The sequence below is a fragment of the Aptenodytes patagonicus genome, chromosome 13 (genome assembly GCF_965638725.1).
Source record: "Aptenodytes patagonicus chromosome 13, bAptPat1.pri.cur, whole genome shotgun sequence".
Lineage (NCBI taxonomy): Eukaryota > Metazoa > Chordata > Aves > Sphenisciformes > Spheniscidae > Aptenodytes > Aptenodytes patagonicus.
The window spans coordinates 12800278-12813684 of record NC_134961.1 but is presented as its reverse complement, the minus strand read 5'-3'; the positions used below and the strand labels follow the sequence as shown (position 1 = coordinate 12813684).

Genomic DNA, 13407 nt, shown 5'->3' with positions numbered 1-13407 from the left:
GAGGAGGCAGATGCTACATCTGAGATGTACTACGGTCTGAAATCCATCTCTACTTCAGGTGTCTCATGAATACCTCATTCAGGGTTGATGCTGGTTCAGTCCTGCGTTATGCTCACAGCAGGTGTTTTATTCAGAATATCTGCATCCTCGTTGGCTATGCAGGATTGCCCACTGCAGAGCATCTGCTGTGCTTCACAGGACTGAGACTTTTGCTTCCATAAGCGACCCGCAGCAGTGCTTTACCTGGAGGGAGGAGTACCAGTGTTTTTCTACCTCCCTTGATTCTGCTCCGTATGAGCACCAGCATAACTCCTCACAGCTGAGCCTTCTCTAGCAGCCCTATATTTCCGCACAGGGAACCATATCCTATGGCTGCTTCGGTGCAAAAGAAAAACAGTTATAACAAGTAAGGGGAATAACTTTCAAACTTCCTTTTCTTGATGTGTGTTACAGGCTTAGCCCAACTGTGAAATGGTGCCTTAATGGTGGGGATGACAGCATGAAAAAACTCAAAACCTGAGGGCTTTTAAATTGACTTGAATTATGACATACCACTAAAGGTAGTGTGAACACTAACTAGAAAATGCGAGTTTGTGGTTTACACAGGCATAAATAAGGTTAATGGGACTCTGTGACATCTAATGATATCTAATATGAATGAGATTTAACCTTGTTTTGGGCAAGGGAATAATATAAAAAAGCGCTCAGCTTCAACAAGGTGCTTCACTGAGGCACTTGTACAATCAAAGCCATCCTTCTCACTACTTTGCTGCACAGCATATTAAATTAATAGTGCAGCTCTTGCAGACAATGGAGCTATTGAAATGCTGTATTCATTGTGATTGACTTTTATTTATTTTCCGGTGAATGATTAAAATAGCAGACATGAATATTAGTGAATATTCCATCCCAACTTTTCCAGTGCCCTTGTTTATCTATACGTATTTCATGTGTATCTAATGTATGCAGGGAGGGTTTAAACTCAAAATGCCATATAAAATTAAGATGCTTACAGTAAGCTGAAGTCAAAGCTGTAGGGTAAAGAGGGTTTTGGAGTACTATATATTAATATTTGCTACCACAATTTATTTACTGAGGTTTTTTTCTTAATTCAGAGCTTGTATTTTGGGCTTTACATATTTTAATGGTTTTTTAAATGTCTTCAGTTGTCACATCCCTGCATCTTTAGTTTTCTACAACTGTGATGATTAGTTCAGCCAAAAAAACTGATACCCTAAAGCTGTGTTTTTTCTGTAGATTTCTTTAGGCTTGCAACAGGTCCATTATTAGAAGTCTAAATATAGAAGGACATTCTTTTATTTCAGCACTTGCCTTTTTGTTATGAGATGTTTAATAATGAAACATACTAATTTGTTCTTTTGCAAGTCAGAATTATTCATAATTCTATTAAGATATGATCGTTGCGTTGCCGAAATTCTAAAATTCAACGTCTTTTGTATTCATATCCAATACATACAACTCTGTGACCTTTGTGTTCCTGTTAGCAGTGATGATGGGAAATTTTATTGCTTAACTCACTTGTAAGAAGAATCACTTTTGAAAAAAAGAAGTGAATGGGAGGAAGAGTTCTGTATTTTTCAAAAAGTTGATGAGAGTGACTTGTGTGTTTCATTAGATGGCAACACGAATTAGTAATCTATTTGTAGATTAGTATTAGGAAACATGTAGCCATGTGGAATCAACTTGGAATACCATGAACAAACAGGTCCTTCCTGTGAAGTGCCAGTGCTGTAAGATGAAAACGTGTAACTCATTAGAAGGGGGTAGGGAAAACTTCATAGTTGTATTACATCTCTTCTGCAAGCAATTTCAAGACTCCACAGCCTAGTACAGGCTGCTAGCAGATAGTCTTTTCACAGAACTTTCTGAACACAACATAGGACATACTATCCCAGGCAGGCAAGGAAGTCTGCTGGGATTGCCAAGGGCAGCTCTGGGACTGGCAGCTCCATTCTCTTCAAATGCAAGGGGGTCTAGAGTAAATCACCTAAGGGCAAAGGAATCCTCTTGCTCAGCCCTTTCCTTGCAACTCTGACAGTAGCAGGGAGAGCCTGGTAAGAGGTCACTCTTGCCCAGTTCATGCTGGAATTTATATATAAATATATAGCTTATATTTTTAATGGAATTTTTGCTTGTAATTTTGTCATCTTGGATGACCCCAGATTTTTTCAACAGTGTACCTATAAATATGAATTATTGCTGAGAGTGGTCTTGTCTATCTTGTTTAGCTAAGGACAAAAGTTTGATCTGTCAATTCTCTTTCCTATATATACTTCTAAAGGGATACACGCAAGAGAGTATTTACTAGCACAACATTTGCGTCCTTCCCCAGCCATTGGTGGTTTTACTGCACAGAAACTTGTCTTTCTGACTTCTCTGCAAAACAGCTTTGTGGAGAGGAGAGGTATTTCCCTCCTCCAGGTTGTACTGCATGAGTGACAAAAGTCTTCTAAAGGCAAATGTGAGTTTTCCTTTGCTTTCTGTAGGGAAGAGTCTTTCAAGAATCACAGTATACCTACTGATGTGATAGGTATTGTTACCTTGGACATAGATACTATCAAAACTATCACTGATGTTTGAGTCCTGTTAACCGTAGTACCAAATTCATACAACATAATGGAGAGTGGATTCCTTCTTGGTGTTCGTTTGTGCACTGCCCAGGTCTTTGTGTGCTTCTTCAATGAACAAGGTTTTGCAAACTCATAGCTGTGCCTCTTGTGTTGATAGCAGCCAAAGATCAGATCAGCTATTCCTTTGCATGGTATTATCTACCGGTTGCTCAAGTGTGAGCTAACTGCCTATTACCCTCCCAGCTTCTGTACCACTTCATCACTAATTATGCCACGTGACATAGTGGCATAAGTTGGTAGCAAAAAATTAACCTGGCTTTTGTATTGTTCCATGTATCTCTGAAACTGTTCCTTTTTTGCTAGTCCTACTACAAATTTATGTAAACCCCTTGCCTTTTCAGGGTGCTCGTTATGCCATCTTCTGGTTTAGAAGATAGGATGTGGTGAACCTATGGCAAATCTTAAACGTTGTAATTTCCATGATCCTTGGGACAGATACTGTTATGTTCCATAATTAGAAACAATGTCCAGAGCTTGTTTTCTGTGGAGGCCACCTAGGTGGTCTTATGCGTGTTATAACAATCTTGGCTATTGCAGGAATTCACAGGGCTCCCACAAGATCTGTTTACATCTTACACAGATTCAGGTCTCTTACCATCTGCTACAGCTAGAAAGGGAACTAATTCTGTGTCTGCTACCACTGAATTGGGTGTTTCTCTGAGATGTATCAAGGGAGGAGATGCTGGACAGAAAAATCATATTTCTACCTTTTTTCCAGCAGTTACCAGGGAGTCTGTTATTCTTTTTGCCTGAGGATTTAAATGTTCATGAGTATAATGGACTTGCTTTTTGGAATGCAAGTAAAAGTGGGGCAGGATAATCACATTCTTAACTAACAGTAGCTATCCTGCAAACATCTGCCCCTGGTGTTCCCCAGTGAATAAAGTGCTTCTTGAGTTACTAAAGATTTGTACCAGGTGCTGCTTTCTATGTTATGCATCTCTAAAGAGGCAAGCAGGTACTACAATGAGCCCTCTAAAGACTAGGCCATAGCTTTTTCCTTCTTTTAATATGCTGTATCCTGATTTTTTGAAGTTGTCATCGGATGCTCAAAACAATTTCAAGCTAAAAAATTACAGGAACTAGATCTTTTTTTGACAGCCACCATTCAGAAGCAGACTAGAAGTGATTATATTTTGTTACCTAAATATTTTAGTTAATGGAAATTGTAGTCATTAAGTGTTTTTCCTGCAAATTTTCCTACCCAAGGAAGAATTTGACATCAAAAGCAAGTACTCCTGAAGGAGAAGTTCTTTATGGGTTGGTGGAAATGTTGCTGGAAATTCACTGAGTTGATACTAACAGATATGGAGAGTTAAATTTGGGCTACAGCTTGTATAAGAAATTCCTATCTTCTAGCTTACAAATATCCTTCTGAAAGAATACACACTAAGTTAACTGAGCACTTCATATATTGGGTTTTCTCCTTAGTTTCTTCTTTTTTTAAAATAAATTTATCACACAGTCTTTTCTTAATGACTTCTCAAAACTTTGCCGTAATTTCTTTGCCAGGCTTCCTAATCTGACAGAGACTTTGATGAATCCGTTTTTTATTTGCTATTTCAGTAGACTGAAAATTCAGACCGCACTAAGAAAATTGCTTGGACACCCTCACAGCAGAACATGTGCACTGTGTGTATGCACAGTGGAAGAGAAAAGATGGCTGGTTACTTCTGTGGTAAATATTTGGAATGTGTATGCACATCAGCATCCTGCACACTGCCTGCATGTGCAGAAGTTTTTTTTTCTCCTGCTGTGAACTTAGGGAGAGCTGAGGTACCTGCACCCTTCTGTCCTCGGGCAGGAACACAAGGAAAGACTGGGCACACACTCCACTTGGCGGTACAGTGCTGCTAGCAAGTCTCAGACCTAGGAGCACTGGTGCATGTATGTACAACACACCTCAAAGAGCAGTGGTTTAGTAGAGAGGGATGAAGATCTATTCTTCAACCATATCCATGAGGCCATCAGAACTTTTCCAGCTGTGTAGTTCTTGAATGTAATAAAGGAGATTTAATCTTGAAAGTGCAGGTTGTTTTCAGAATCCTAAAGCTATTTCCTGTAAGTGTGTTATTGTTAAAATACAACAGACGTTTTGTAAATAACTGGAATGATTGTCAGGGACAAACTGGATGTAATAGGAAGCGTGCTGAGTTATGATAATGTGACTCATCCTCAGAATATTGTTCAAGCTGTTATTAATTGTATGTTGCATTACTAATCACACATCAACCACTGTTTTCTGGACCACTCAAGTATAGAGCTCTTCTGTGCTTACACAGATCTGCTCAAGAAACACACACACAAGCTTTCTTTCCTCAGATGGACCAGCTGTTGGTTAAGATACAATTAAAAAAAGGGAAACATTCTTTAAGGATTAGATTGTATAGTGTGGAATTACGTGGACCAATAATCATGTAGATTAAAACCTTCTAGATTATTTAATGTTTAACGTCTGGTTGCTGGTTCTTTGGTTTTGTTTTAATAGATGGCCTAAGGAGGTAGCACTGAGCAAGAATGTAGCGACTATGCAGTTGCCAGATGTTTTTTGTTTGTGCTCTTTTTCTTCCCCTTTAAAAAATAATCCGATGGAGCTGGAAGCGAGGCACCAGCTCCCTCTCCTGGACCATTTGATTTTTTCCTGCTCAGTATTGTCAGCTGGAAGAAAGGCTGATCCTGGTGGCAGCTGCTCTTGACTCAAGGTGTTGTGAAAGCTGCTTCACGTGTTTCAGAAAGCAAGGAGCAGTTGATGTTCTGATGTGGTTCATGGTTTATGAAACCGTCCTTTCGTGTTTATGCCCAAGTCCTACTTGGACACTTTTTGAATTCAGATTCATCACACCCATAACTAGTCTCTTCTATAGAACATGTGTGTTTTTTCTTCAAAGCTGAGACCTGTGCTATGCAAATCATAAGCTTTGAGCATTAAGATATAAAATATGTGATAAACTATTCATCTTGGATAAACATGGAGTCCATTAAAAAAAAGTTTTTAGTATGGGCGTGTAACACGGTAGCTGGATAAACTGGAGCATGTGTATTTAGTCTGGAAGAGCAGTAGTGAAGTTACATTAAAAAATATTGAGGCTGCCCCAGCCCATCATTTCCTCATTTGGAAGACTGGTAAGGCCAACGGGGACAGGTGAGCTCCTGAATTTGTTTTATGTATATTTGGAAACAAAAGCAGCTGCAGCACTGCTGGCTTGCACAGGAACCAGTGATTAAGGTGATGGCTATTACTGTTGCCAGTGGTTTTTACTGTTGCTTGTTTGACTTGTGGGGAAGCTCAAGTAGGGAACAGCATCCCCAGAGTTTGTTCTGTCTCTTAGTGGTGGAGAAGAGAAAGGGGAGACAAGGACAGCACCTGTGTCCCTTACTAACAAACAGAAGCAGCAGTCTGTGTTAACTGAGGGAAGACTGAAAAAGTTGGCATGTAATGCACTTTATTCAGGCAGGAACATTGTCAGTTGGCTTGAATTTTCTTTTTCATGTGGCTAAGTTTATAGGTAGACTTTGAGGACTAGGAGAGGCTTTAGTGTTAGCTGTGCATCATGTTAGGAGATGGTGGTATGTGGATTTGTAGGGTTGGTGGGATATCTCTCCCCCCAGATATAGTTTAGATTTGGTTGAATGGGTATTGGGATGCTATATTCCACTCACAATAAATAATGTTTGAAACAAAGTTGAAATACGTAGAAGTGGAATAAGAGTGAAGCACTAATAGTTGACTGAACTGGTAGAATCAGATAAAATTCTGTGTTATTCCAATACTGGTTAAAAAAACATTGTATATTCTTGCATATGCAATCAAACCAATTCAAAAGCTAATCCTTTTTATTGTGAAGAATGTCTTGCCTCTTAGAGGAGTGTGGTGGTTTAACCTCAGATGGCAAGTAAGCCCCACAGCCACTTGCTAACCCTCCCCCCCCCGCCGTGTGATGGGGGAGAGAATTGGAAGAGAAAAAGTAAGAAAACTCATGGGTTGAGATAAAGACAGTTTAATACTTGAAATAATAAAATAATAACAATATCAACAACAACAATAATAAATTGGGGGGGGGGAAGAAAGAGAGAAAGAGAAAGAAACAAAACCCAGGAAGGAAACAAAAACCCAAGAGGTGATGCAATCACTTGCCACCTGCCAACCGATGCCCAGCCAGTCCCCGAGCAGCGGTCACCACCCCCCGGCCAACTCCCCCCAGTTTATGTACTGACCATGATGTCGTATGGTATGGAATGTCCCTTTGGCCAGTTGGGGTCAGCTGTCCTGGCTGTGCCCCCTCCCGGCTTCTTGTGCACCTCCAGCCTTCTCAGTCGGTAGAGCATGGGAAGCTGAAAAGTCCTTGACTAGTGTAAGCACTGCTCAGCAACAACTAAAACATCGGTGTGTTATCAACATTATGCTTATACTAAATCCAAAACACAGCACTGTACCAGCTACTAGGAAGAAAATTAACTCTATCCCAGCCAAAACCAGGACAAGGAGCCATATTTGGAAGTCATTCCCTTGGTCGAGACAGTAGAGCCCTGCATGTTGCTACGTTCAAACTAAACAGGGTTACTTATCCAAAGGTATGTTACAGGAACACTGAGGTTGTCATTTGGGAAATATTACAACACTGGATGTTCTCTCCTGGATTTGATCAGAGTACTGGCATGTGCTGTGAGGAATGTTGACCACTATTGATACCTGAAGGCCTGTGAAATCCGTAATGTAATTCTAATGAATGGCTTTAATAGGAGTTCTGGTTTCTTTTTTGTACATCCACACAGAGTCAGCTGTAAGCATGAACCATGTACATAAGTCTTAACTGTTCAGGTGAAATAAAAAGCCTCATTGCTTGGTTCTCTTTGTTCACTGAGTCTGAATTTGAAGTTTTTCACTAAGAAATTTAGATTAAACTGAATCAGAAAGCTTTCTTTGTATTCCAGTTGGAAATCTTAAGGATATTTCATTACTTAAGGAAACATTCATGTAACTTTAGGAAACTGGTATCTTGTAATCTAAAAGAAACTGCAATGACAATCTGTGTGTTTTCTATTTTTAGCTAAACTTTTACAGAAAAGGAATTTGTGTGGAAGAACGGGAGAGGGCAACTACAGTTGGAAAAAGACAACTGATAATAGAAAAGGAGTTTCTTCAGTGTTGAATGTTAGTTTATCTTGACTTTCGGGAAAATGACTAAAATAACTGGAGAAGTAATGAACTCTGACTAAACTTGTGGATGGTGGTAGAAGTACATCCACCATTTTTTATGCTGTAAAGACAGTTCATGATCTAGTGAGCAGGACTGAAATTACAGTAAAAATTGGGGTCTTTTAGTCTTTCTGGGGAGTAGAGAGGGATGTTTTAAAAGCGAGATAAAGCCTACTCAGTCATTTCAAGCAAGTTAGGTACTGGAATATCTCAGCTTTTCAGTTTGGTCAGAATACTTTGCTTGCTTTTCTGGACTGTTCTATGAACGGGTAAATATTTTGACTTTAACACAGCAGTGACCATTTTTTTCTTTTCTCTTTTCTTTGCAGTGATTCTATTCTGTATGGCAGCCCTAATATTTCCGATAGGATTTTACATCAATGAAGTTGGAGGTCAACCATATAAATTACCCAATAACACAGTGGTTGGGTCTTCGTATGTACTGTTTGTCTTATCCATTTTCTTTACAATAGTGGGACTTCTATTTGCTGGCAAAGTTTGTTTACCTGGCTGATGAATGTCTGAACTGCAGGACTTTATTTTGGACAAGAGCAAGACATCAGAATTGCATTCTCAGGAGGATGCCTAGATCAGACTATCAAACACTTACTGAAAAGAAGAATGCTTTGACTTGTTCTCACTATGCACTTTGGATGAAAAAAAGGAGAGCCTTTCCCATAACCAAATACAGACAACGTTGACTAATCTCCTGAGCATATTTAATGCAGTCAGGTCTGCACTGTGATAGGAACTAGTGAAGAATGCTTTACACTGAGAAGCATAATGCCCCATGTTACTGTACTGTTCCTGTTTTTAACGTCTAATGATTTGGAAGTCAAAGTATTTATGAACTTTGTGGTAGACCAGAGGGTTGCAGGGGAATTCAAGTGAGGCTGGCCTCACTGTTTAGGAGATTAGTATTTTACATCTTCCTTCTGATGAGCAAAGCCTTTGGCACCAATGTGGATCAATCTTGCATTACTGCACCAAGAAGCCAATAGATCAAAACATGTTCTCTAAATGTATGTAACAGCAAGAAGACATACATCCCCTCCTCCCCCATAAGCTCTAGAAAAACACTAAGGAACATTTTAGAGGGGGATTTCTTCCTTATATTTATATAAATATATATATAAATATATATATATTTTGCTGATGCAGTATACAGTGTGTGTGTATGTGTGTGTGTGTATATACACATATATGTATATATATGTATATACACACAAATGGTTCCTGGAAAAGAACTCAGAACGCTTTGCTAGCAAAACACTGTGGTGTGCAAAACTAGAACTCAATAGAAAAAAGCCATTTCTCTGAAGGCCACATAGCCGAGAGTCTTCAGTTTACCTCATTCTTTGTAGCAGCCCTTGATTTTAACAGTTTTTGTAATAGGTACAAACGATCCCATGCCTTTCTAGGTGCAATTTTAAGTTAAGCTAAAATTCTTTTTATGGTAATTTATTTGTATATGAGGGTAGAAGGTGAGATCATGTCATACCTTAAAGTTAAAATCCTAATTTTGGGAAACTGACACTATTTAAATTATTAGCAACTGTTGTACAGAAAGTCTCTTTTTCTACTGCATTGTTACATTACCATTCATACACGTTCAAGCACAGCATTTTACCATAAATAAGCATTTCTCTAGCACATGTAAAATGCAGTGTTTAAAGTAGTGCAAACACTATTCCACTGCAAAGGTGGATGAACTTATTTTCATTTGAGTATTAATTCCTCTTTAAAAAAAAAAAAGAGCAATATAGTTGTTTAAATAATATATGCCCTGTTTACTAAAGTTGTTATTTTAAAAGTGGATTTAAGGGCAGCCCAAATTTGGAGTAAATACTCCTCACTAAAGGTAGTTTTATTTTTTCAACACAAGGATGAACCTGTGAATCCATAGACGTCATAATTCACTACTCAGTCTAACCTTGCAGAAAGTACAATTTAGTGTCCCAGGAAAGCTGCCTGCACTATCAGTATTTATTTTCCAGTTAATTCGTGGTTTACCTGAGGTTCATTATGAAAACAAAAAAATTGTATGTTTCAAGTGCTGTTTCATTGAGCTTATTAGAACAACTGCATTGCTAGATAGACATTTTTCTAAAATGTTAATGAAAGTGTATTTTAGAATGAGGTTGTTGTTAAACTATAATAAGCAGTTTCCAAAATAATCACTTATCAGATAAGCTTAAGTGTTTGAAAATAAGACAATTTGCACAATTCTTTTAAACTGTGTGCCATTCAGACCTGAGTGGGTCCCTGTCCTCCTCTTCCTCCACCTCTTCCCTCTCCCCCTCCCAAGGTATTTTAATACGAACAGGTTATTTGCTGAATTAAGTATTTTTTCTTTTGACCTTTTTGAACAAACTTGTCACTGGAATGGTCTACAAGTGACTTTTTCCAGTCAGCTCACTCACAGGTAGAAGGGAGTGTTTATAGAACACTAAATTTTTCTGAAGTATACTAATCTGTAAATCCAGCCACGCACCTAATTGGAAGTAATGGTTTAAATATGATTTGGTTCCTAATTTAAGCCGCCTTCTGCATGGCTAGTCTGAGGTCCCCAGTGATGATGATGGAGATAAAATGCAGGGTTCAGCTGCCGTATGTGTGTCTAAATTTTTGGTGTTATCACTGCTGTATCCTAAGCAGAAGTATTCACTAAAACTTATATCATAAATTATGTTGCAAAAAAAAAGCTCTTCTTTTTTTCAGAAATGTCAGTTTTGTAAAACAGTTCTAGGAGATTTTTGTAACTGGAACACGGGTGGGGGGCGGAGTTTCTCAGCCACTAAGATTTCTCCCCCCGCCCCAGCTTACTTATTTCAGTTATAGTAACATCATGTATACAGTGGATTTAGGCTTAGATTAAATGGATCATCATTTAATAAAAAAATACAAACACTTATCTTGGAGCATACCCAGATTGTGGCTGGCTGGCTGGAAATTTCTCTGATTTGCCAATGCTATTGCTATGAATTATTAAATGATAGCAGAGATTTAACTAGCAGATTGTTTGATTAAATATTTGAGCATTTTAAGTCCAGAAATAGATGCAGCCATCTGCATTTAAAAAAAACCCACCCAGTAATTGAAGAGACAGCTGTCAACAGTTGCTTTTAATAAGGTCACTAAGTACTATATAGTACAGTATTAATTTATAGCAGAAAATCATATCTTGTAAACTGTATATAAAACACTGTTTTATGGTGCAATCATTTGTCAAACTTATGTCTGTTACTTTTGTTTTAAAGTTGTGTGCATTCTTTTCATACCTAAGAGCATCACTGTAAAATCTGCTGAAGACTATTTATAGGTTTTATTTGCACAAGGTTTTGTTTTAAACTACAGGAAGTTCGTATTGAACATGCCTAAACATCTGTAGACTTTTTCAGTTCATGAAAAGCAAATGTTTCCATGTGAATCTTCTCCAAAGGTAATCCCATATTTGTGTTGAGTGTTTACATAAGCCTTTCAGATTCTGCCAGCCATTATTTTTAACTTTTTGAAGGACAGCTCATTTCATGCGTCACTAGAGACTCTTATTTAATCTTTCGCTTCAAAATTCCCCAAAAGGTTTGATGTCCCATCATACTGTAATTTGTGCACATTTTGTCATTTATTTGGCTAACAAAATGTAAGATTGGAAACGTAAAATACCTTCAGAAGGAAAACTAGTTAATTTGTGTGTATAAATCTTATTGTTGAGCTCAGCTGAAATAATCACCTGGAAGCCATTTGTCTCAGACCTGGGGAGGATGTGCTTCCCTGAACGCACCAGTCTAACCATTTAACATCGTTTTCCCTTGTTAATCTTGCTGGCGAGTGATACCAGTTTCCCGAAGACGCTGGTAGTGTGCCACACCACCTGAGCCCCATCCTCTGGCTGAAGTGAAGCTGCCAGATTAGGGCCCTCCTGTCATACCTGTGTTTCAGAGCCGTTGTTTAACCACTTCAGAACACAACTGTAGATTACTGTTTGCCCCACACACACACAAAAAAAGTGAAAGCTGTCCTTTAAAACCTTTGTGAAGGAGGAAAATAATGAAGGAAATGGTGTCTGCAAGCGGGTTGTCCTGCCTGGGCGTCGCGTTGCTCCTCGCTCGAGGCCTGACCGTCTGCGTCCCCCACCCTGGCCTTTACTGAGGATTGTTTTCCAATTGGTTAGAACATTTTTCAATTAATGATTTCCGAACAAATGTTAATACAAACTGTATAAAATGAACATAATTTTCTTCACTTGTATTTTTGTTATTGAGCAAGTTTATCAAAATAAATTGTCTACTAAAGCGACTGGCCCCGGCTGCGCTGACTGGAATCGGCCCCTCCCCTCGCCCGCCGGTCCCGCCTCGCGCGCAGGTGTCTCCTCATCCCCAGCGGGGACTCCGCGCGCGCCTCCTGCCCACCACCGCCCTCAGGCGGCGGGAAGCGGTGCCGGCTGCATCCGCTGGGACCGGCCCGTCGCCACCGGCAACGCCGTAACACGGCGGTGCCGCCGCGCCGAGCGGGGCGTGGGCTGCGCCCGGGCCCCTCCGCGCAGCCGGCACCCGGCCCGCACGGGGGAAGGGTCGGGTGAGTGTCGGGAGGTGCCCTGGCCTGACGATGCTGAAGGGGCTTGGGGGATTCCTGTCACTGGCGCGGTGGCCGCCCGGGCTTTCGGGACGTGCCCAGGCTGGGGGGGAGGACGGGGAACGGGAGAGCCTTTCCCCCGGTGAGGCGAGTCTCTGGGGACGGGATGGCGCGGGGTCGGTGGAGCTGAGGGGCCTTTCCCCCGTGAGGTGAGGAGAATCTCGGGGGACGGGCCGGCGCGGGGAGAGGGCTGCTCTGACACCTGCTGGTGAGCGGAAGGGCACGGGTGGCTGGGGACGGAGTGAGGCGGAGAAGCCCAGCGAAGCGAAAAGCAGGGTTTTATGATCGTTTTTGCTCTGGTCTCAACTGCGCTTAAACCCGAGGGGCAGCTGACCTGCACGCCTCCATCGCCGCGTCTCACAGGCCCGGCTGTCTCCAGCTGCCTGCCGCCTTGCTCCCGCCGCGGCTCACACTCGCCCCTAGAGCTCTGGGTTTTGCTTTGGTTAATCTTTTTTCTGGTTGAGCTGTTTAGATAGTCTCCCAGCAGCTGTGCATACATATAACTAACTGCATAAAATCCCTTAACAAATAGCTCTTGCAGAATAGTTCCTAAATGTGTTTTCTGTAGATGGATAATTGTAACTTCTCTCTGCAGCTGTTTTTTAATTTGCGGTTGTCCCACATGCAATGTTATTATCATATAAGTTGCTGACAATACCTTTTTTAATAGTGTATGTTCCTGAGGATTTAAGCTTTTTACTCTAATACTTTGTCTTTTTGCTTTTTTAACAAGGCTAAGTCTTCATATAATGGATACACACATCAGGAAAATGGCACAGTTGTTGGACAATGATCAGTTTTTGGAAAAAGTTGGGTGAGGATACTGTTACAAAATCTTGTTGGGACTTCATATGTGGATATAGAGTAAATAACCATAGCTTGTATAACCTGTGTATTATGTCCCTTCAAAACATTTATCATATA

General features: G+C 40.3%; 2 protein-coding genes across 2 annotated transcripts in view; both read left to right on the top strand.

Annotated features, from left to right (window-relative positions):
* Positions 1 to 12144, top strand: part of MOSMO (modulator of smoothened) — a 39681-nt gene extending 27537 nt beyond the window's left edge. The window contains exon 3 of the mRNA XM_076351064.1: positions 8178 to 12144. Coding sequence (XP_076207179.1) covers positions 8178 to 8362 — 185 coding nt within the window. The 3' untranslated portion in view covers positions 8363 to 12144. The remainder of the gene's footprint in view (positions 1 to 8177) is intronic.
* A 184-nt stretch (positions 12145 to 12328) lies between these two features.
* The window catches only part of VWA3A (von Willebrand factor A domain containing 3A), a 35684-nt gene continuing 34605 nt past the window's right edge, over positions 12329 to 13407 (top strand). The window contains exons 1-2 of the mRNA XM_076351217.1: positions 12329 to 12426; positions 13217 to 13297. Coding sequence (XP_076207332.1) covers positions 13233 to 13297 — 65 coding nt within the window. The 5' untranslated portion in view covers positions 12329 to 12426; positions 13217 to 13232. The remainder of the gene's footprint in view (positions 12427 to 13216; positions 13298 to 13407) is intronic.